This window comes from Salmo trutta, chromosome 12 (assembly GCF_901001165.1).
Source record: "Salmo trutta chromosome 12, fSalTru1.1, whole genome shotgun sequence".
Lineage (NCBI taxonomy): Eukaryota > Metazoa > Chordata > Actinopteri > Salmoniformes > Salmonidae > Salmo > Salmo trutta.
In genome coordinates, this window is record NC_042968.1 from 19,939,344 (window position 1) to 19,962,434 (window position 23,091).

At 44.0% G+C, this 23,091-nt stretch overlaps 1 protein-coding gene across 1 annotated transcript in view; it reads left to right on the forward strand.

Annotated features, from left to right (window-relative positions):
* Positions 1 to 126: 126 nt before the first annotated feature.
* Positions 127 to 23,091, forward strand: part of LOC115203108 (protogenin A) — a 40,443-nt gene continuing 17,478 nt past the window's right edge. The window contains exons 1-8 of the mRNA XM_029767489.1: positions 127 to 246; positions 1,370 to 1,672; positions 17,643 to 17,787; positions 17,959 to 18,092; positions 18,248 to 18,544; positions 18,650 to 18,809; positions 19,246 to 19,493; positions 21,144 to 21,308. Coding sequence (XP_029623349.1) covers positions 180 to 246; positions 1,370 to 1,672; positions 17,643 to 17,787; positions 17,959 to 18,092; positions 18,248 to 18,544; positions 18,650 to 18,809; positions 19,246 to 19,493; positions 21,144 to 21,308 — 1,519 coding nt within the window. The 5' untranslated portion in view covers positions 127 to 179. The remainder of the gene's footprint in view (positions 247 to 1,369; positions 1,673 to 17,642; positions 17,788 to 17,958; positions 18,093 to 18,247; positions 18,545 to 18,649; positions 18,810 to 19,245; positions 19,494 to 21,143; positions 21,309 to 23,091) is intronic.

A 23,091-nucleotide genomic window follows, 5' to 3' on the forward strand; every position in this document is an offset into this window, starting at 1 on the left:
TTCCCCCATGAATTACTCAACCGTAGAACGCAGCACTGGGTGGGGTGATGTCCATCTGCCCGGAGAAAAAAGTAATCCCTGCTGCGATCAGGAGCGCGGTCACTTTCCTCTTGGATTAGCACGTAGTTCGACTGGAGGTAGTGGCTGAGAGAGTTAGTATGCGAGAACAATTTGAATAAATGGAGTCTTTTAAAAGGAAATTATATCAGCGCTTGCTGTTTTTTGCGTTTTTTCTTCCAATCTCAGGTAAGAAAGTTAATATTTTGTTTCAGTTTATGTCAAATTGAAGTTATAGCGACTTGTTTAGTGGTGGGAAAATGCCGAACTGGACATTGGAAGTGTGTCCATACTCATAACGTTACTACTATTCTAATAAGGGTTGCTATTTACACTGATAAAGAAGAAGTTAGTTGACGTGTTCTGTACTAACGAATTCAACATTGAAGAGTTTAGCCTTAGTTGCGATTTCTATAGATGAATGAACGCACTGCCACTGCCCGGAGTTTAGGGGGCAATGAAATGGCCACGCTGACCACTGACTGCTTCGACTATTGCCCGATGTAGGCTACACATTTAGATAAACACAGAACCTATACACGTTTATGCTTGGTTTTTGCTTGTATCTCGAGTTACATGATAACACAGACGTTCTGCATGAAATTGTGTACGTGCAGCACAACACAGCAGTCAGATACACGTGGATTGTACAACATCGCCAGCCCTGGTTTGAGATATTGATAAACGCAAAAAACATATAGGTTTGCCATGTTATGTTCATTCAGTACATACAAATTAATTATTATGTCAATAGAAAAACTGGCTACTGATTTTATTTCCATAAATAATCCACTTTGACGTTTGAGGCAGACAATTACCATAGGCAATTAACAATTAATATAATGTTGTGTAAATTAGGACATTAGAAGTGTGAAGCTATCACATTTGATTTAGAAAATTATTAAGGCTTTTGCTTCCTGTGTGGATTGTTACTTGTTTACAGCTGGCGGTCTTATCATTGAAAGGGGAGCTACTTATGAATTTCATGCTGGGGAGTGCAGTAAAACATTTGTGACTGAATGGAGCCATGAAATCAGTGACTTCACAGCTTTATGAGACATGAGTAATCGGATTAAATTGGAGCAGAAAGAAATGAAATAGGAGTGACCTGCTGTTGGAGGGGCTCCAAGCCCCTGCCTGTAGGCACTATGATGTTAACATGCTTTCAAGTGTAGATCCTACCAATGCAATATGCCTGTGGACAAAGTAGAGTAGTTGTAGGTCATGGCCTAGTATTGTCGCTAATTTCATCACAGTACGTCTTCTCCCACTCCAGCCAGGCACTGACTCTGTTCTCTTCTCTTCCCCACAGGTGTTTTGTGTTTTAGTGAGTTATTTTTTATCAAAGAGCCCCACGATGTTACTGTCATGCGGAAGGATCCCATTATATTGGACTGTCAGGCGCACGGAGAGTCGCCTATTGCCATCAGGTGGCTTAAAAATGGAGTAAAAGTTGTAGAGAACGACCGCATCTACATTCTCTCCAACGGCTCCCTTTCTATTCCGGAGGTGGAGAGCAGGAGAGGAGACAAATCAGATGAAGGGTTTTACCAGTGCCTCGCTCAGAACAAGTATGGAGCCATCCTGAGCCAGAAAGTCTGTCTTACAATTGCAAGTAAGTATCATACTGGAGTTGTGTATAAGCATCACATGGAATAATGGAGAGGTTATGCAGGGCCTCCAACCTTTGGGCCACAGAAGATGTACATCATTGGTCATGTTTGTACCTGGTCATGAGAACTTCATAAACACAGTAGAAAAAAGACAACAGTTTACATTGGATAAGTAACATAAACTGTCCACATTCTCTCTCGAATCTCTTAGTTACTGTGTAGTTACTTATAATTACAATTTAATTTAACTGCATGGGATCTGTGTGACTTATTTTAATGTGTTTAATGTTTTGAAAGGTTAACCAAGCCTTAGTCTGAGGATGTTAAGTCATAGCATGTCATAATAACATTTACTTGATGGACAATGGAACTCCTGAGTCACAATTGTGTTTTCATCTTAAAAGCATGGTAATGATATCCACTTTAGAGGTGAGCTTAGTACAAGCCCCACATTATCAGCACAAGTTCTTAACTTCTTAGCAGGTATACAACTGAACAAAAAGGTTTCATGTACATTCTTAGAAAAAAGGGTTCCAAAAGGGTTCTTCTGCTGTGCCCATAGGAGAACCCTTTTGGGTTCCGGGTAGAACCCTTTTGGGTTCCATGTAGAACCCTCAGTGAAAAGTGTTTGATACACTGCTCAAAAAAATTAAGGGAACACTAAAATAACACATCCTAGATCTGAATGAATGAAAAACTCTTATTAAATACTTTTTTCTTTACATAGTTGAATGTGCTGACAACAAAATCACACAAAAATAATCCATCGAAATCCAATTTATCAACCCATGGAGGTCTGGATTTGGAGTCACACTCAAAACTAAAGTGGAAAACCACACTACAGGCTGATCCAACTTTGATGTAATGTCCTTAAAACAAGTCAAAACGAGGCTCAGTAGTGTGTGTGGCCTCCACGTGCCTGTATGACCTCCCTACAACGCCTGGGCATGCTCCTGATGAGGTGGCGGATGGTCTCCTGAGGGATCTCCTCCCAGACCTGGACTAAAGCATCCGCCAACTCCTGGACAGTCTGTGGTGCAACGTGGCGTTGGTGGATGGAGCGAGACATGATGTCCCAGATGTGCTCAATTGGATTCAGGTCTGGGGAACGGGCGGGCCAGTCCATAGCATCAATGCCTTCCTCTTGCAGGAACTGCTGACACACTCCAGCCACATGAGGTCTAGCATTGTCTTGCATTAGGAGGAACCCAGGGCCAACCGCACCAGCATATGGTCTCACAAGGGGTCTGAGGATCTCATCTCGGTACCTAATGGCAGTCAGGCTACCTCTGGCGTGCACATGGAGGGCTGTGCGGCCCCCCAAAGAAATGCCACCCCACACCATGACTGACCCACCGCCAAACCGATCATGCTGGAGGATGTTGCAGGCAGCAGAACGTTCTCCACAGTGTCTCCAGACTGTCACGTCTGTCACATGTGCTCAGTGTGAACCTGCTTTCATCTGTGAAGAGCACAGGGCGCCAGTGGCGAATTTGCCAATTTTGGTGTTCTCTGGCAAATGCCAAACGTCCTGCACGGTGTTGGGCTGTAAGCACAACCCCCACCTGTGGACATCGGGCCCTCATACCACCCTCATGGAGTCTGTTTCTGACCGTTTGAGCAGACACATGCACATTTGTGGCCTGCTGGAGGTCATTTTGCAGGGCTCTGGCAGTGCTCCTCCTTGCACAAAGGCAGAGGTAGCGGTCCTGCTGCTGGGTTGTTGCCCTCCTACGGCCTCCTCCACGTCTCCTGATGTACGGGCCTGTCTCCTGGTAGCGCCTCCATGCTCTGGACACTACGCTGACAGACACAGCAAACCTTCTTGCCACAGCTCGCATTGATGTGCCATCCTGGATGAGCTGCACTACCTGAGCCACTTGTGTGGGTTGTAGACTCCGTCTCATGCTACCACTAGAGTGAAAGCACCGCCAGCATTCAAAAGTGACCAAAACATTAGCCAGGAAGCATAGGAACTGAGAAGTGGTCTGTGGTTACCACCTGCAGAACCACTCCTTTATTGGGGGTGTCTTGCTAATTGCCTATAATTTCCACCTGTTGTCTATTCCATTTGCGCAACAGCATGTGAAATGTATTGTCAATCAGTGTTGCTTCCTAAGTGGACAGTTTGATTTCACAGAAGTGTGATTGACTTGGAGTTACATTGTGTTGTTTAAGTGTTCCCTTTATTTTTTTGAGCAGTATATATGGAATCCAAAAGGATCTACCTGGAAACAAAAAAGTTTATTCAAAGGGTTCTCCTATAGGGATGGCCGAATAACCCTTTTAGCTTCTAGATAGCACCTTATTTTCTAAGAGTGAAGAGCAACAATCTCTGTGTTGAAATGATGATGAAACAGAGTGAGAGATCTTGCTTGTAGTTATCTGCTAAAATATTTAAATCTGACATAGTCATTGGGGAGTAGATGGAGACTTTATACTCTTAACAGGTATAAAATAGGCTTTTCCCATTCCCAGGAAAAAGGGTTTTTTCTCTCATCACCAGCAGGGTGCTCTCGTTTTCTATGTAGTCTGGTGCATCTAATCTCTCTTCTTTCCTCGCCAGTGTAATGCCCAAGGTTGCGTTTTGGGCATTCCGGTTATCTAATCCACCTAATAGCTGAGGAAGGGAAGGCATTGGAGGCTTCAGTGGTGGCATTGGGGGGAAGGGGGGTACAGCCTTCAAAGTTCGAGGCCTGAAGCCAAAAAGATACTCTGAGTGGAGGATAATATGTCCATTGGTGTGCAAATGAGGGAGCTGCAGGTTTGAAAGGTTAGGAGCTGTCCAGGATGCCGGTTACACCAGTGTTAAAGAACAGATGACCCCTATTCACTGGACTGGGCTTTCATGTCGTTGCTGCATGATCACTGGGAATTGTTCTTTTGGAATGCTTTTTTTTCTCCCTGTAGCATGTATATGAGCCTGCTGCCTATTCTTTTAAAGGGCCAGTGGAGCAGCTTTATCCAGAGCTGCTCTTTAGGGACCCTGTTCCCGGGTGTCACCACCCCCCAGGCCATGTTTCTTGCTGTGCTTCTTTTGCACAAAATAATTTCATTTTTTTCCCTCCCTTGCATTCGCTTTCACAGGGAAACCTGAGCTTTTACGTGGCACTTAAGACATGCACTCGTCCAAGAATATTGTGATGGTTACTAATTCTAACTGTACATGGAAAAGTTAAGTCCTGATCCGTGGAAAATTGGGCAGGATTGTTGTGAAATTATTTAGTTGTGAAATTGTTAAAATGATTTACCGCTGTGAGGTCATGGTTCCTGAAGAGCCTACTGGTTGGAATACTATTCTTTAGGAGCACATCCCTGTCTGATATGATCCTGACAATCCACTGACAAGTAGATGTTGAGAGACAAGAATGTGTCAGTCTTGGTTCAGTTCCCTAAGCTGAATTCTACTGAAGACCTCTAAAACAAACAGACACCATTGATAAAATGTTTGCTTTCCAGATAGGCCTACATTTATATGTAAAAGAGAAAAAGTTACTATTTTGGGGCCTTTGCAAGCACTTTTGAAATTACTCTCAGGGTAATCTCTCGTGGACAGATCTACGTAAACATAACCTGTACCATAGCATCTGTTGGGAAGGAATGGGATTGTGGGATAACGAGCAGCATTAGTTATGGTGTTTGAGTTTTTCGTCACTGCTTATTTGGACAAATCCCGATTTTTGCGGGTGTAAGCATCTTTCGAATTCCCGAAGGGGAAGGGACATTTGGCCCGTAACTTGCCAAGAGAGAGGGTGCTGCTCCTCGTTCTGGTTCTGCTCCTCGTTCTAGAATCTCTTGATTCCTTCACTTAACATGTATAGACCCAAAACTTAATTGAGCACCTGACCAATTACGCAATACTTTTGTTCTGGGTTAACCGAGATTACTATCAGGACAATTGAGTGCAATACAACCTCAATCTTTTTTTGTTTTGGAAGATGCCACACAGACTTATAGATGCTATACCAATAAAATACAGAGTTAATGAGCCTTGATTTGCATGAGGTCCATGAAAACAGTGACTGCCTTAAAGCCACTAAAACTACTCTGACCCTCTCACATGCTATACAGCAAGTTTCAGTCCGGTATTACTGTGGCCTGAGTCCTTGCTGTGATTTTTACAGGATGCTGTGTGTTTGTAGTTTTATTAATTGAGAGGGTTTGCTTTTATATTATGAACTTAAGAGGTGATAAAGGCTGCCAGTGGAGTTTATAGGCTTGTTTTAAAGGGGACACTTAGACCTGCTTGACGGTCTATCTGGAAGCTCATAAAATTTGCACGTACCTGAGAAATGCTCAGTGGTAGAAAACAAAGGTGGCAGTGGGGGTTGCCGAGAGTCACACACACACATATAGTACACACACACACAATTTTGAATTTGCCGTTCCCTCATACCACAGCCTTTCCTTGAGTGTCTAAATGGCCAAACTTTATTGCATGGCCAGCCAGTGAGGCAGAGGCTAGTGGTCTCCTCACTATGGTTTTCGGCTCTGCTACTCTGAAGAATTAATGAAAAGCTTTTCACTCTGGCCTTCTTTGTCCACCTTGCCCCCAACTGCCCCCTGACTAAAATTAGTTATTTGTGGGGAATTTGTTTGTCCAGAGATCAATGGTTAGGACAGCTGGGCCTATTCACTTCTGGAAGGGTAATTATGAGAGTGGCACTGCAGAGTTTTATTAAACTTTTTAAATTTAGATTTTGTTTTTGGAAATCTAAAATCAAATGATATTATCCTAACTTCAATTATGCTTTTTCAATCAATTCTTTTTAAGTTGATAAAGTGACTTTTTGTAAATGATATGACTTTCCAACATGGCCTATTTGTTTTTTATCCTTAGATCTTAAGATGCTTTTTATTGATGTTACTGTGCCCTAGGTGGCGTTTATGACGCCCCTGTTTGCATTGAAAAAACACTCCTCATTGAATGCTGTGAAAAGATTTCAGAGTGAGCGTTACTGTGGCTCTGAGCTTTTCATGTGTTGCATCCTTCACCAGGAAGATTGATAGTACAACATGTGGGGACCTTTTGTATCTTCTGCCCAGAGGCTCTTCTCACCTCTGGCCTTAATAGATATCCCTCATTATCAGTCATGCTGCCAAGTCCTTTCTGACTCTGGCCTTTAGAAAGACTGTGGCATTATTTAACAACAAATAACACAACATTTGGTTCATTGTTTTATGTTATAAATGTGGGAAGACCTTCCCTAACACCATCTTAGGCTAGTTCTGTTTTCAGATCTGGTTTCTACTCTTTCAAAATCCCTTTGTCCTCGGAGCAGAAGCGCCCACTTTGAAGCCGGGACTTCCTTTTTTACCTGGTATTTTTCTGAACAAGTAAATGTTAGTGTTGAGTCAGAGATAATGATTTAAGTCGACCATTACAGGCAGGAAATGGAGGGTTTGAGAAACTTTAAATGTCAGTTGCCCTGAAGGAAACGATGAGAGGGGATTGTGTCTTGATGAACGGCCATGTGACTTGGTAGCTAACCACGTGAGTGCTGTCAATAGGCCTCCTCAGATTGATGGGGTTCTCCGTAGAGACATAGTCTCATGAGTATGATCCCTCCAGGCATCCTAAACCATGTTTCCAGAGGTTCACAGGGCATTACGCAATACACAGACATTGTAAAACCATATCCATGTCTTTGCCCATATCCTTATCCATCGGTTCCGATGCAAGGTCTTACTGTGAGTGTGCTGGGATGTTTTTAGTTGATTCGAAAATGATCTCCCAGTTGTGTTTTTTCGAGGTTACAAAACCAGTGTAGAGAATATATCTCGCTCATTGATGTCATAAGAGAGAATAGATAGGCATAAAATATATAATGAATCACACACATCCCTGATGAAAAAAAGCGGCATAGACCAGCATAGGTCGGTTCAGCACAGGTGCTGGTTTTGCTGTGTTTTGGACACTGGTGACCTGCATAAGTTGGTCACCAGTAGAACCAGCATCAAGTCACATCATGCTGGCTTGCAGAGTGATGTTTCATTCCTAATGGAATCCAGACAGAGTGGGGATAACCAACAACTGGAACATTTCTTCACCCACAATATGCATTCAGAATAACTGCCAAGGTTAGAAAGAAGAATAAATGAGACTACCCAAATAATAAACTGGGACAACCATTTCAGTAATGGGTGCAATAAATCTAACTAACAGATTGGATTAATTTTGAAAAATGTATGTTATTTATCTTTGTGTTGCATAAGATGAATTAATCAATCAATGTACATGCAAAAAACACAACAAACAATTCTAAAAATCAACTGCAATAGAGCATGCTGGGAAATATGATAATGATGGGCGTGGTCAGACCAACTTGACCAGCTAAAACTAGCTTGGTCACCAATATACTAGCAACACCAACATAAGCTGGTATGTGTCCAAAACACAGTGAAGGCTGGTCACCAGTGTCTAAAATACAGCGAAGGCTGATCACCAGCAAAACATGCTGGTCAAACCAGCTTGACCAACATCTGACCAGCATAGACCAGCGAATACCAGCATGGACCAGCTTGAAATGTATGATGGTCTAAACTGTTTTTTTTCAGCAGGGATTTGGGACCATTTTTGACTACCTCGATAAATGCAAGCATGTAGTGCAAAGACACTTGGTCTCTGGAGTAAGCATACAGAATACAGGTTTTAAAAAACAGAGTACATGGTTGTAAGGATTCCTAATGCTGAACAGTTTACTAACTTCATATTGTTGTCCACAATAAAGCACCCAAATGACTATTCCACAGCAGACTTTGTGACTCCAACAAAATGGTTGTTTGACCCACCAGCTCTCTCCGTGTGTGACCACAGCCCCAGTGTTTATTTTGGTTGCTAAGGAATGTATAAGACCTGCAAAAGCTTGGCAGCATTAGGACCACAATAAAGGGAAAGCAAACCTAAAGGCACAGTAATGGATTGAAGTGAATGTTTGAAATAATTATTTAAGAGAAATAAGTCTCTGAGCCTGGCTTCTTTTCTCCTTCATCAGCATCTGGAATGGTTTCCATGGTTTCCTTGGACTGAAGTTCCAGAGGTCCAAGGTTTCTTTAGATTGCCCAATAGATGTTAGGTACTGAGAGTACTCACAATTTAAATCCTCCCTGCAATAATGCTAGACATTCCTTCTCATTTATCAATTACTTCATCAGTCCCCTATCAGTGTCGACCCAAACTACAGGTATGTCTACCCAAAAAATGTGTTATGCTTTCAAGATTTACTCCATTGGCATCATCTCCTATTGGATTTTGAGCACAAAGCCTTATTTTGTGGTGACTTGTTTTCATTTTAGAGAAACAAAGCATGGCACCATAATTGATTCAGAAGGGTTGGGTTAAATGCAGAAGACACATTTCAGTTGAATGCATTCAGTTGTACAACTGACAAGGTATCCCCTTTTCCCCTTAATTAAGTAGAAGACTGTACTGATTTGAAATTGACTGTTTAAAACCAGCACTCTGATGAAGAGATTAGACACAATGAAAACACTGTCTCTGGTGGATGAAGGGCTGATGTTAAATGATTGGAGAACTTTGACACCAGATAAGAGATGGGAGGAGGGGGCAAGTGTCCCTGTCGCTAACCCCACTCCCCCACTAGCCAGGGGACTGAGAGGTCACAGTGCTCATGGGATATGTGCTTTGTTTGGCCTGGGCCAATGACCATTGGGCTGTTCTGCAGGCTCTATGGAGCTACCTCCAGTAGCCTGCTTCCTGGCCCAGCTCGGCCCAGCCCGGCCCAGCCCAGCTCGCCCAGCCCGGCCCAGCCAAGCCCAGTTCGCCCGGCCAATGATTGATTTGTGGGGCTTTTCAGCATTGCATTCTTCCCCTCAGTTGCCAGGCTGAGCATTCTTTTTCAGGAACCCTTATTATTTATTAAAGGGGGAAAAGACAAACGCGGTGTGGGGTCATTGCACATTATGAAGGAACTCATCACTCAAGAGTTTCTTGGGTTCTGTTCCATTGGAGGCATTTCATTTGAAACTCATTAAATAGCCTCCTTTAAAGTAACACAAGGAAACAAAGCAAAGGATCGATTTGTCAACAAGCTCCTTTTGTTTCCACTCAGAGTCAAGGTTAGGAGGGAGAGAGACTAGCCTGAGCTATTCTTGTTACATAGTGTGGAATACCTAGGACTCATTCTGATGTGTGACGCATTCCAATGTACAGAAAAGACCCAAGCACTATGTGACTCAGTCCCACTTGACAGAAAGAGAAAGGCCTGGGTGTTCCTCTTATCTTTATTTTCTGGGATTCTCAGTTCTTTGCCACCTTTTGACCTTTCATAAAATGCGGGCAGCAAGCCAAGGCAGTGTCCATTTACATGAAACTTCAACAGTTTGATATTTACTGCTTGCTTCCTAAACTGTTTCCTCTCAATCCAAGCATTGGGCCATTCATGTGTCATTTCCATATGAAGTCAGGAAAGAAGCGGTTTTCCCCATCCACTCACCCTCCCATGCTGAACCCTTCACTGCCCAGCTCTGTCCACAGCCCACAACACAGATCTGCTGTCCCTCATTTGAATGAATTGCACAAATCAATATTACCATGTCAAACATTTGTCAGATCATAGTAATTATCACTGAATAGAATGTTTCTAGAAATTGGTTGAAATGAAAACCAAATGCTTAACAGCTTTAGTTGTGTTATGGCTCTTGATGAGCCATCTGACAGGCCTGATTACGTTGAATGCTAAAGTGGTTAAATGTTCTATTGGGTTGAGTATAGAACTGTTCAGAACTGTCAGTATTTGTACCTTGAGGTCGAGGCCAAGGATTTTTGTTGAAGTCATAAATAGCTGTTCGCTTCTTCCTCTCACTTGCAATGCTCTCCAAAGAAATCATCCTTCAGTCCTACTGTTTAACACTTACAGTAATGCTATTTGTTCTGTCACTTATAACTCATAAGGGTGGGAGGAATCAATACTCCTTTATACTTTCACTGATTATGAGTAGGGCCCAGAGGGTTTCCTGACCACATGACCTGACCAGGACCAACTCCAGTCCCTACCTAGTCATGCGTAGTGAAGCTGCAAGCCTGGTCCAGGTCATCTGCAGGATTAGGGCCAGTGTTTCCACTCAATTGCTCTGCAGATCGCTTTAGACAAAGCTGCCAGAGCAGATCCCCCGACCAGCCACTCTGGATCTGGCCTCAGTGCTCATCCACCTTGTTCCAATCAGGAGCGAGGAGAAGCCACACACGTAGCCAGGGCCTTGAAGTAGATAGAAAGCTCCAGTTCTGTCCCCTGCTTGACCACTTACTGTGTTTGTCTACTGCTAGGAACCGAGAGGCCTGGAGGAAATTAGTGCTGCGGAGCGCAGAGCAGAGCTCAGCAGCAGCCGTTGACCTGTCGACAGACGCCCTGGCTAAACTCTGAGCTCCTCTGCCCCTCCAAAAAAAAAAAACGTAGGAATGTTTCTGAGTTACAGCTCAGAGAACAACAAAGTAAACCCCTGACCACAGAGGGATGCATCTGAACGCACACGTATACTGACTCTGCACACTATTAACATTTGCTTTATGGTTTGCTTTACTGTGAAGATATTCTTTGCTTGTTATTATTAGTGGATTATTCATGCTCTTTGGGCACGCTCAGTGGCTGTGTTGAACATGTCCATAACTAAACCTCTCCATACAGCACGTATAGAACACATTCTTCGCACCTCATTACAAGTATTTTTTTAACCTACATAGTAGTGAGGTAGAATTTGTGCCTGCAGTGTGATCCTTCAAGCTATAGTAATTAGGAGAGCATATAACTTCTCTGAATATTGGATTCCCATTTGTTAAAGAGCATGTCCTCGGGTGGGGTGGGATGGGCAGATTTGGGTTGATCAAGCACCCCTGTACTGTGGAGAGACCAGGGGGAAGGGGGACAGAGCTGGCCCCTGAAGTTTCTAAGGGAGCCTTTGTCTGGGCTTGACCTGTCCACTGACCTGCTGTTTACTGAGCTTCTGGCTTCAGCAGGCCTCTCGAAAACAAAGAGATTGGCCAGCTGGGAGGCAGGGCACGGAATAATTCTATAGTTTAGTTCGGACATTGGTGAAGGTGTTTTCAGTGGTCACTCACTGATTTTTTTTGTTCCTGTCAAACTTGTTTCTGTTTCTTAGGATAAGGGTGCAAAGTCTGCATGCCGCAAAACCTTAGAGGTTTAAATTGTCATTACTAATAATGGAACGTCCATCATTATGTTTTGTGTTAGAGATTTGATTTATTGTGAATCCCCACTTTGTTCATGATCAATAGTAACAGATTTTTTTGCTACTCGGCACCAGCATCCACCAACATCTCCCATCTGCACAGTGACTAAATGAAGAAAAGCATTATGCAAAGCGTTGTTCTACTATGCCAGTATGGGATGGCAGTGGACAAGGTTTAAGAGAAAGAGCATGTTAGCGGGGTCATTTCATATCTGTAGGAAGGCAGAGTACCCTCCCAGTTTTAGGAGGCTCTGAGTGATTGATTGGCAGTTTGCAGAGAGCCAGCAGGGGAGCGTTAGCGTTGCAGCAGTGCTGGGGTGGCCTTGCAGGGCTCTGCCTTGATGGGCGGTGTGCTGGACACGATTTGTGGAGGTTGGAGGTCAGAGGTGGGGTCACTGCAAGAGGCAGATGGCCAGATCCTCTTTTTGTGCCGCTTGGCGCTGGCATTCACCCCATCATTAGAAACATCTGGGCAAAACATCCAGGTAAACAAGAAATTATTTTACATTTAAGCTAGGTGGGTTTGGTAGTTATATATTCTCCAGGTGGTTGAATGAAATCATTAAGTAACAGAAACACATTGTGAAAGGTGGAGAACGGTCAAGTCACCTTTTCATTTATGGAGGCCTTGCTCAATAACTGGACACCCAAGGCTCCAGGGGAGAGGTGCATATGATGAGCATTTGTGTGTTTAATGTGTTTCAAAAGTAATCTGGAAGGTGACTGGAAGAAGTAAATGGTAAATGGGCACACAGAGATAATTGAAGGTATAATCTAGTCATTGTAGTGTGAGCCTCATCTGTTTTAATATTTCATTTAGGAGCATTAGGTGCTGCCTCTGGCGACCATCATCACTCAAAGGAGATGGTCAATCGCATATTTTGAGCAGCCATGGCAGTGACCACAGCTCGACAAACCCTAGCAGAATAGATTTTAGACTGAGGCTTAGTACGCAATCAATAATCAATAAGGATCTCTCTGTTTGTCAATCCAGCATTTTTTGACTGTTCAGAGAGACAGAGTATCTGGGAAGCTCATCGTCTCAAGCCCCCAGGCCCCGGGCTACTGGGATGGATGCCTCCAAGTTGCATTGCTGCTGTTGCGCAACACTTAGGAATGAGTTTGATGTTGATTAGAGGTTCCACATTCTGTTCCTCCGTGGGAGCGTGTTGCTGAGGGATGGGCCCCTGTATCCGTTCAGTGATGCTCCCAATCCAATGCCTGCCTGCACTTCTCTCCACAGCAAATATTCCTCTGCAGAGGGCTGCACTGGGCCTGATGCACAAGAGGCCTTACAGCTCAGAACTAATTCAATTAAAAATGCCCAAAGCAAAGTGGCCAGGGGCCCCTTTTCTTCAAAATAACTTTACACAAAGAAATGGGCATCTACAGCAACTTGTGGCACACAACTCATTAGAGAAGGTAGCATTCCATTTGAAAGTCCACAAGTGCTCTGCAAATAAACGTTCAAGACAAAGTGGCGCAGCTCTCTAAAACTGGTTAGACAATGTAGGTTATGGATCCTAAATGAATTGGGTTCATTCTGGCTTTGCTCATGAACACGGTACATGCTCTGCTCATGGCCAGTGGAAAAAAATGAGGATGTCTTTACCTTGAAATGGCAGAGGGTCAGCTGCATTTAGGAGGGACAGAATTCCCCTTGCCGCCTTCCTGAAGACGACACAGAGTAGTTGTCAGAGTGCAGTGGGCTGATCAGGATTCACAGAGAGCCCAGTCTGGCAGTTAGGGCTTTCCCGCTGTTCAGCACCACCACCAGGTTACGTCCAGCTATCCATGTTGGCTGTTATAGAGGCTAGGACACAATCCAGTGTGTTTATGACGGGGTGGAGTTTACCTTTAGGCAAGGTTTCTCGAGAGCAGTGCTTGAGATTTACGTTGCTTTTAAGTAGTACTCTGAGAAAGGTTTGTTAAGGATACAGATAGAGGTGTACCACCTGTGCTGTGTGCTGATTGTCAGTGAAATTTGATGAGTGGTAATAGTTCATGTACAATTATTCAGACTTAAGGTGCAAGAAGATGTTGATTGGGGTCCTCTCTGATGTCAGTGGCAACAGCTGTTCAATCAGAAACGATAAACCTTGCACCTAGTGAGGATTTGCCTCGCTTTAAATCTGAGCTCCTTGTAATCTTTGCACGGCTCCTCGTATGTTTTCTTCATCTGTTGCCCCCCGCCCCCGTCTTTTCTCCCCTGGCAAGCCTGCTGTGTTTGATGTGCGTTCAAGGTTTTTTGTGTGCAGAATGTAGAGAAGAGGGGTCATTTCTGTGATAAAGTTAGTGGGGGAGCCTCCGAAGGTAAACACTGGGGAGAGTATATCATTGTTTCACTGGGCTAGCGAGATAACTGAGCCTAGGGAGGGGGGAGAGAGTTGGATAGAGAGAGAGCCCAGGAGAGGTACTCTGATGCCCCTCTCCCCTCCCCTCAGACTGCCTCTTCATCTGTGAGTGCTGATGGCTCCTCGCCCCTGCAGCACAAACAGCATCGGATGTGTGCAGAGGTCAAAGAGCACTGCAGTCTGTTTGTTAATCCATTACTTAAGTGGTGCGCATTGCATTCTGAACATGCAGCTGTTTTGAATCTGAAGACACATGTCACGTGTATCTTTGAATTATCTGATTCCTTTTTCTCGGAGTAGTAAATGGGTGAAGAGGATTTTGTTTTGTGGTACTTGTTTTGGGTATTTCTGATGTAGTCTTCTTTATATAGTCCTTCACTGATGTAGCCTAGTCCGTTGGTTGCACTGGGTCCCAGTTGTTCCAGGAGTGGTTTGATTTGTTTATGATAATTAAGTTGATGTTATCTAGCCCGGGGCTTTTTGGTAAAGATTTTATTTATCTCAGTCCTTCCAAAAACGTGATTTAAATTGAGTTCTGTATCAAGAGCAGCAGCACCATCATTTATTTTAAAGTAACTGTCCAGTGTTTTCAGAGTTCTATGAAATAAGACGTATTATTAATTACAATATGAGTGAAATAGTTTTCTTTCCAAAAATGGTAATTAAGTGTGTTACAATGCAGCTTTTCTGTGTTGGAATGGTGTGGGCGTGGGACACTCTTTTCAGGCCACTTCGATACAAAGTGATTTTCGTAGCAGGTTTGGAGAGCATTTTCACTAACCCCTAGCCTTAACCCTTTTCCTAACCTTAACCTCAGTCTCCTAATTGGCTATGTTAATTCTCCTAATCTGCTGCGTAAATGCTCCTAACCTGCTATGAAAAAGTCACTTCGGTATCGAAGTGGCATGAAAAGAGTGTTTCCAGTGTGGGCGTACCCCAACAACAGAGTAGACTGCTGATTGGCCATTTCATCCTCCTCAGGAGGATGACATCATACTCCATGAGGAAATAGCAAGCATTTTTGAAACGGTCTGTTTGAGATAAAAAAAAAAAAAACACATCACATTTGTAAGTGTTTTTTCTCCAATTTATGCTTTGGCCACAAATATGAGTATAGGATCGTGAGTCAACACCATTATTTGGGTATAAGTTAACATATTAACTTTTAAAAGTAATATTTTCACTGGACAGTAACTTTAACAAACTATTGACCTGAGGCTTCTTTAGTTGAGAAGGGGGGTGGGAGTTAATGGCTTTTGGGTTTTTTATTTCTTAGTGACTGAAAAGGGGGGGAAGCATAATGTTCTAGATTATTTTGTATTACTTTTTTGAAACGATGAACAATCTATTATATTGAACTACTTGCAACATCATTCTTAACGGTGGATAAGGTTTAGGTGAAATCGGTAATGGGACACATGCTGTGTACATGAGGTTTGTCATGGAGTTTAGTTTCCATACAGTTCAGGTGGTGTCTGACAACCAATCAGTTTCAGGGAAACCCAATCCAAGCAGGATGTTGCCGGACCTCTCCACCAATCATCACCGTCCGGCTGCACTCAGCAGGGCAACACTTTTAGATATATCTGTCATCAGAGGTCCTCTTTATCTCAGGGGGATTAAAGTATAAAATCAGTGGCAAATAATATGTTGGTAACACTTGACTTAAAGGAAACAGTTATAATGATGTATTAATTGCTATAAGCATATGAGACGTATTATATCCGTTGTCTCTCTAGGAATAGACCTAGAGGTAGGCCTAATTAGGAATTAGATGCTGTGAAGAGGTAGCACTTTTCCCAAAAGGACTGTGTGTTTGTGAGGGTTGGTTACATGTGATGTTGTCCTTCAATGTTACTGTTAGCATATAGCAGATCCTTTAGGTTCCCACTGGCTGGCCATTCATTGGTCCTGTCAAAGACCTCACTTTCAGTATCATCTTTCACTGATTGATCTTCCCAAACTCTGCTGCTCCATGAGCGGGAAATGAATCAATGATCTCAAACAAAATGGATCAAGCTTCCCATCCTCCTCCACATGGCCTCATCACCAGCTATGGGCTTAATGACTCTGTGTTCAAATATAAAGAGTTTTACAGCAAGCGTATGAGGTATTTTATTTCAGTTGAAGTATTAGCAGTAGTCATTAGGTGGGTCACATGTTGTGTGCATGGCACACATTTGACTGATTGACTGATTGACCTCTGCTCATGTGTGTGGATGTGCATAGTAGAGGAGCTAATTAATAAGATGAGCCTAGCAGAGATTTCCTCTGCTCTCTGATCTCCTCAGGGTTTAATGTGCTCCAGCCAGGATGAGCTGACAGGTACATGTAACATGCTGGTTTGTTTAGGTTAGTTAGGGCCTCGGGAACCCCGTCTGATATCCGATGTCTGGTGCTTGTATAACACCTCATTTGAGGGAGAACTGGAGCTTATGCATTTTCAAAGAGAAGGTGAGAGACAGGGCAAGGTTTTGTAAGGAGAGAAAAAACAACAGCTGATTTCAATAGTGGACTAACCAACATCTCAGGGCAAAGGGTCTTCCTGTGACTGTCATGATTAGACGGCAATGCATCAACACATGAACTCTGTCTAGGCTGTAAGGAGAGGAGGTCAGGGAGAGAATTTGTCTTGGAGGGGTAAGGTTGGATGGATTGTGGGGCTCTTTAGATCTTGCTGTCAACAGCCCTTGTGATTATTCTTGGCAAATGTTCAATCTCAGTGCTAATGTACACCATTTAGGTTGATTTTAATAGGATATAGCTTTCTTGTTGGAACATGGCAGCTCCTTGGCAAGTAGTTTCATGGACAATTATTTGAATAAAGGGGATTAAAGGGGATGGCAGTTGGGGTAGGGATCATTTCGGTATAATTGTGCACATAGATTTTCCTATTTTCACTGAAAATTCTAAGAATGAGGTTCAGCTTCACAGCACTACAGTCTCACTATCAGGCAGATGCTGAAGTGGGTTGGCCTTTGCTGGGTAGGGGCTTTAGTGAGATGGTAACCTGAAAGTGAAGTAATGTATATTTATAAGATATGCCTGGCAGCTCAATGTATTCCCTTATTTCCATAAATGTCATTGATTTCCATTTTAACTGAACAGTGCCCTTAAGTCCTAAAATACAGAGGCTTAGTTTGACTGATAGAAAGACATGTAAACTTATCCACCAAGATGAGCTGCCGAGCAAGAGAGGATATTGGGCCATGAACATACATTTTTGTGATGATTGGTCTTATAGATCCGAATGGGGGAAAATACAATACTAGAAAAACATAATTTCACAGTTCTTGCTTTCTAATGGCTGCATTGCTAGTAATCATCTCTTCGCAAACATGTACTGTACATTAGAGAATGTGTCTACTGTTGTAGTACACAGTGTCTCACCATTCCTTGTTTTGTTCTGTAGGTATCTCCCCCTTTACAAATCAGCCAACATCCATTGTGGTGACAGAAGGATCAGTCGCCCGTTTCACCTGCAAAGTCACTGCAAGCCCTCCTCCCATCATCACCTGGGAGTTCAATCGGGTCACGTTACCGCTGGCAACTGAAAGGTATGCATTCTCATTATTTCATTATCATGCCATGTCATTAACTTTATCTGTAGATGGCGTTTGAGAGTATTGTACATGTCAGAGGGATAGAAATATCGGAGCTGTGTGCTCATCCACCATTATATATGATGTCAGTTGTATTGATTGTCTTTGTGTTCTTGTCTCTCCCAGAATCACAGTCCTGCCCAGCGGCGTTTTGCACATCCATGGGGTGAAAAAAGGGGATGCTGGGAACTATCGTTGTGTGGCGACCAACATCGCCAACCGTCGCCGGAGTACAGAGGCAGCCCTCACTGTCACTCCAGGTGGGAGATAGTGGAGAATTAGCACTCTTTCCAGATTTAAACATAATATATTCACAAGCATTGCATCAAACATTATAAGCCCAATAAAAGCCACGTTATATTTATGTTGAGTAGTGAAGTGGGCACCCTGGTCAAATCCTGTCTCCCCTCCACAGCTCCAAGCCCCAAACTGCCTCAGAGGCCTCGTATCATCGCCGGGCCCCAGAATGCCACTGTGTCCCTGCACCAAAGTGCCATCCTGGAATGCATGGCTACAGGGAACCCCCGACCCCTCATCTCCTGGAGCCGAGCCGACAGCAAGTCCATCGACGTGTTCAACACCAAGGTGCTGGGCAATGGCAACCTCATCATCTCTGACATCAAACCCCAACACGGAGGAGTGTACATGTGCAGAGCCACTACCCCTGGCACGCGCAACTATACCATCGCCACAGCCAACATCACTGTGCAAGGTAAACACATGTTAGTCATCTGTGTAGAGCTCCTATAAGTGCCAGTTGTTATTAAGAGACATCATTGTTGGTGTTTGTTACATCTATGACTTTTCCCTTATCCAGCGCCTCCGTCCTTGGTGGAGTGGCCGGAGAGCCTGACCCGTCCGCGTGCGGGCACGGCCCGCTTTGTGTGCCAGGCTGAGGGGGTTCCCCTGCCCCACATCACTTGGCTGAAGAACGGAGAGAAGGTCCACTCCAACGGACGCATCAAGATGTACAACAGGTCTGAGCTCTAACACCAGATCAACTGTAGCTAATAACTCTCTGCTCCTGTTTGTCTCCCTCTCAATTCTTTATTTATCTGATCATCCCATTGTTTTATAAATCCCTGCCTCCTAACCACCAACCATATTGTATGTTCTGCTGTATGTTAATTGAAACAGAATCCCTAATTCCTTTACCCCACAGGTAGTTGTCTTTGTTGATAGTTGCCCTTTCCCACAGAAGAAAGGAAGCTGAATAATTTACAAACGTGCTAATGGCATTTCAGTGGATTTCCCACTAATTTGCTTCCTCTGCTGGTACCACTGCCTTGGCTTGTTAACAGTTTCTGATTTGAAAGAGAATGATAGAGCTGGTAAGCAACGGGTTAAGTATTGGTAGGTGAAGCTGGAGGAGGGACAGAAGTCTAATATGGCCATGTGTGTTTTGTCCCACAGTAAATTGGTGATCAACCAGATCATCCCTGAGGATGATGCCATCTACCAGTGCCAGGTAGAGAATGAACAGGGCTCTGTGCTTTCCATGGCCCGGCTCATAGTGGTGATGTCAGAGGACCGGCCCAGCGCGCCCAGGAACATCCGGGCTGACACTGTATCCAGCTCCGCCATCTTGCTGGCCTGGGAGAGACCACTGTACAACTCAGACAAAGTGATCGCCTACTCTGTGCACTACATGAAGGCTGAAGGTGAGACATGATGGCCAATTCAGGGGAGAGCCTCTTCTATGTCTTGTACCTTTTCAAACAGAAACTCTTTTTGATGTTGGCAGGATAAAGTTAATGTCGTATGTATTAGGGAATTCCATATTAATGGCCTTGGTAGCCCCAGGAGTTAACAGTTGACACTGTTTAGAGTCCTGAATGCTCCACTTCCTCCTTGCCCCCAGAACGGAATGTGGGAGATTGACCATCTGTTGTTAATAGTTGGTTGCTGGGCAGAGGTCAAGGAAAACGATGATTACTGCACCGAAGAAAGAACAGCAGCTTACTCTGTACAAACAGGACTGGCCTTCCATAGGCGATCTCAAGCCCTGTGCATGGGTTTTAAAGGTGCAGGAACACCCTACACTAGATGAGATGCAGGATAGACAGGAACCGATCACACGAATACAAGGCCTGCACTGTTGTCACTAGTCACCCCAGTCATTGACTGCTGGACCTTTAGCTTTCCTGGGAACCTGTATTGTTGATGAAGAGGCACCAAGAGTCACATTCAAACAATGTAACAGTTCAGCACAAATGTTATCCAGTTCATTCAGGCACTGTTGTTCATCGCCGGCTATGGAATACCATTGTATAGGCCAAATGTACGAATTCCATGCAGCAAAAGAAACACCTGCTAGGCTATGTAAGGATAAGGACGTTAACGGAAGTAAGTTAGAAAATCTGCCCCTTTCTCCTTAAATAACTGCTCTCTGTCAAGGATTTGGTGCACTTGATTAAGATTACGTGAAACATTCTGTCCGGTCCCAGAGAATGGCTGGCCGTTGAGATTGACAGGAGTGGTAGCACCAACGCATTCTGCACCTGAGGTCTCAGACACAGAGCCTTGGCACTAAATGGAGGTTCTAATGAAAGGAGGAACTAATTAGTCTGTGTGTTGGAGTGTGCTAATCCAACAGAGGAGATTCTGTCAAGGCACTGGGACAGTGTGAGCTGGACTGGGAGGGAGGCTTTGTGTGTCTTTTCAGGGAGGTTTCCTGGGCCTTTCAGGCCCCTGGACAAGGGCTTTTCTGTTTACTCTCAAGGATCTTGTTTACCAGGTCAGAAATCAGGCTGGACGATTCAATATGTCCTGGCTTCAAGTGAGTCTTTTGTGGGACCTTCCTAATCTGTGCTAATTAAACTGCTATTAGGCTCAGCAAGCAATGTGGGAAAATTGAATACTGGAATTTGGCTTGAGCAATGTTGATGAAATTGTCTATAAAAGGGGAAGGAACCAGTTTGATTGAGTTGACACTTTTTGTATATTGTCCATACTGAATGGACCAGAAGCCCACCGTTAGAGACAGATGTACATCGTAACTTTGTAAGAATCAGGTGCCTCAGACAAGGAGGTTCCTAAAGTCAAAGTGATTATGTTGTATTTGCTCTGTGTACTGAGAGAAATCATTGAATGATGATTATGGAAAGTTATCAAAAGTTGTCTTTGTACTCAGAATGTACATAAATCTTCATAGACTCTTTTATGATTAGGTCCCCCTTTAGTGCCCTAAAGAGTTTGCATTGAAGGATCAGATCCCCTCTGAACTCGTTGCCTGTGCATGCAGCTTACAGCTCTGTGGGTGGTAATTGATTAATTGATTAAATGTGTGCCCTTTTCTTCCCTCAAACCAGGCTTGAACAATGAGGAATATCAGGTTGTCATTGGCAACGACACAACCCGGTACATTATTGATGACCTGGAGTCAGCGCGGAACTACACCTTCTACATCGTGGCCTACATGCCCATGGGAGCCAGCCGCATGTCAGACCATGTGTTCCAGCACACCCTGGAGGATGGTGAGGCCTCGCCGTTAGCTCCCACATACACAAACATACAGTCCACCCTGGCCTTTATCGGGCTGTAACCCAGGGAAACAGCCATAACTGTCACCCCAGGATGAATAAAAACACCCCCAGATGAATAGTAAAGAGAATGCTTCATATTGATCCTGTAGTCATTGTGTAAGGTCTTCTATCACTCTAATGGAGGACTCAGAGGATGTTTTCCAGTGTGTTTAAACTGTAATGAATAGACTGTAGAGAGTGGGCAGTACTGTAGGTCCTGTAATGACTCTAGTGGGGCTGACCCCTGGCTGTCTAATTGGGGTCGTCTCTAAGAGGTACGCCAGAGGAATAGAGGAGTCTAATAAGGAAAGATTATATGGTGGACCACTCGGCTGATTAAACATTAGTCAGGCTGATATTTAGAGATCAGGAATGACCCTCTCTACTATAATATAACTCCTTCACAGTTCACACCACCCCATGAAATGTTTCTGCACTGTGCAACCGTGACTATCACTTATGATCAAGCAAAATTACATTTCTTACATATTCCATAGAAAATAACTGGTCTATTGTCCTTGACTAAGGGAACATCTGTCACATGATTGCATACCAGTCTAAATCAGATCACATTACAGGTCCTAAATTTAGAACTAGGAATAGATATAGTCCTTGGTTCACTCCAGACCTGTCTGCCCTTGACCAGCACAAAAACATCCTGTGGCGTTCTGCATTAGCATCGAATAGCTCCCGTGATATGCAACTTTTCAGGGAAGTTTGGAACAAATATACACAGGCAGTGAGAAAAGCTAAGGCTAGCGTTTTCAAACAGAAATTTGCATCCTGTAGTACTTACTCAAAAAAGTTCTGGGACACTGTAAAGTCCATGGAGAATAAGAGCACCTCCTCCCAGCTGCCCACTGCTCTGAGGCTAGGAAACACTGTTACCACCGATAAATCCACTATAATTGAGAATTTCAATAAGCATTTCTCTACGGCTGGCCATGCTTTCCACCTGGCTACCCCTACCTAGGTCAACTGCCCGGCACCCTCCACAGCAACCCGCCAAAGCCCCCACCATTTCTCCTTCACCCAAATCCAGATAGCTGATGTTCTGAAAGAGCTGCAAAATCTGGACCCATACAAATCAGCCGGGCTAGACAATCTGGACCCTCTCTTTCTAAAATGATCTGCCGAAATTGTTGTAACCCCAATTACTAGCCTGTTCAACCTCTCTTTCGTATCGTCTGAGATTCCCAAAGATTGGAAAGCTGCCGCGGGCATCCCCCTCTTCAAAGGGGGTGACACTCTAGACCCAAACTGCTACAGACCTATATCTATCCTACCCTGTCTTTCTAAGGTCTTTGAAAGCCAAGTTAACAAACAAATTACCGACCATTTCGAATCCCACCGTACCTTCTCCGCTATGCAATCTGGTTTCAGAGCTGGTCATGGGTGCACCTCATCTACGCTCAAGGTCCTAAACGACATCATAACCGCCATCGATAAGAGACATTACTGTGCAGCCGTATTCATCGACCTGGCCAAGGCTTTCGACTCTGTCAATCACCACATTCTTATTGGCAGACTCGACAGCCTTGGTTTCTCAAATGATTGCCTCACCTGGTTTACCAACTACTTCTCTGATAGAGTTCAGTGTGTCAAATCGGAGGGCCTGTTGTTCGTACCTCTGGCAGTCTCTATGGGTGTGCCACAGGGTTCAATTCTCGGGCCAACTCTCTTCTCTGTATACATCAATGATGTTGCTCTTGCTGCTGGTGATTCTCTGATCCAC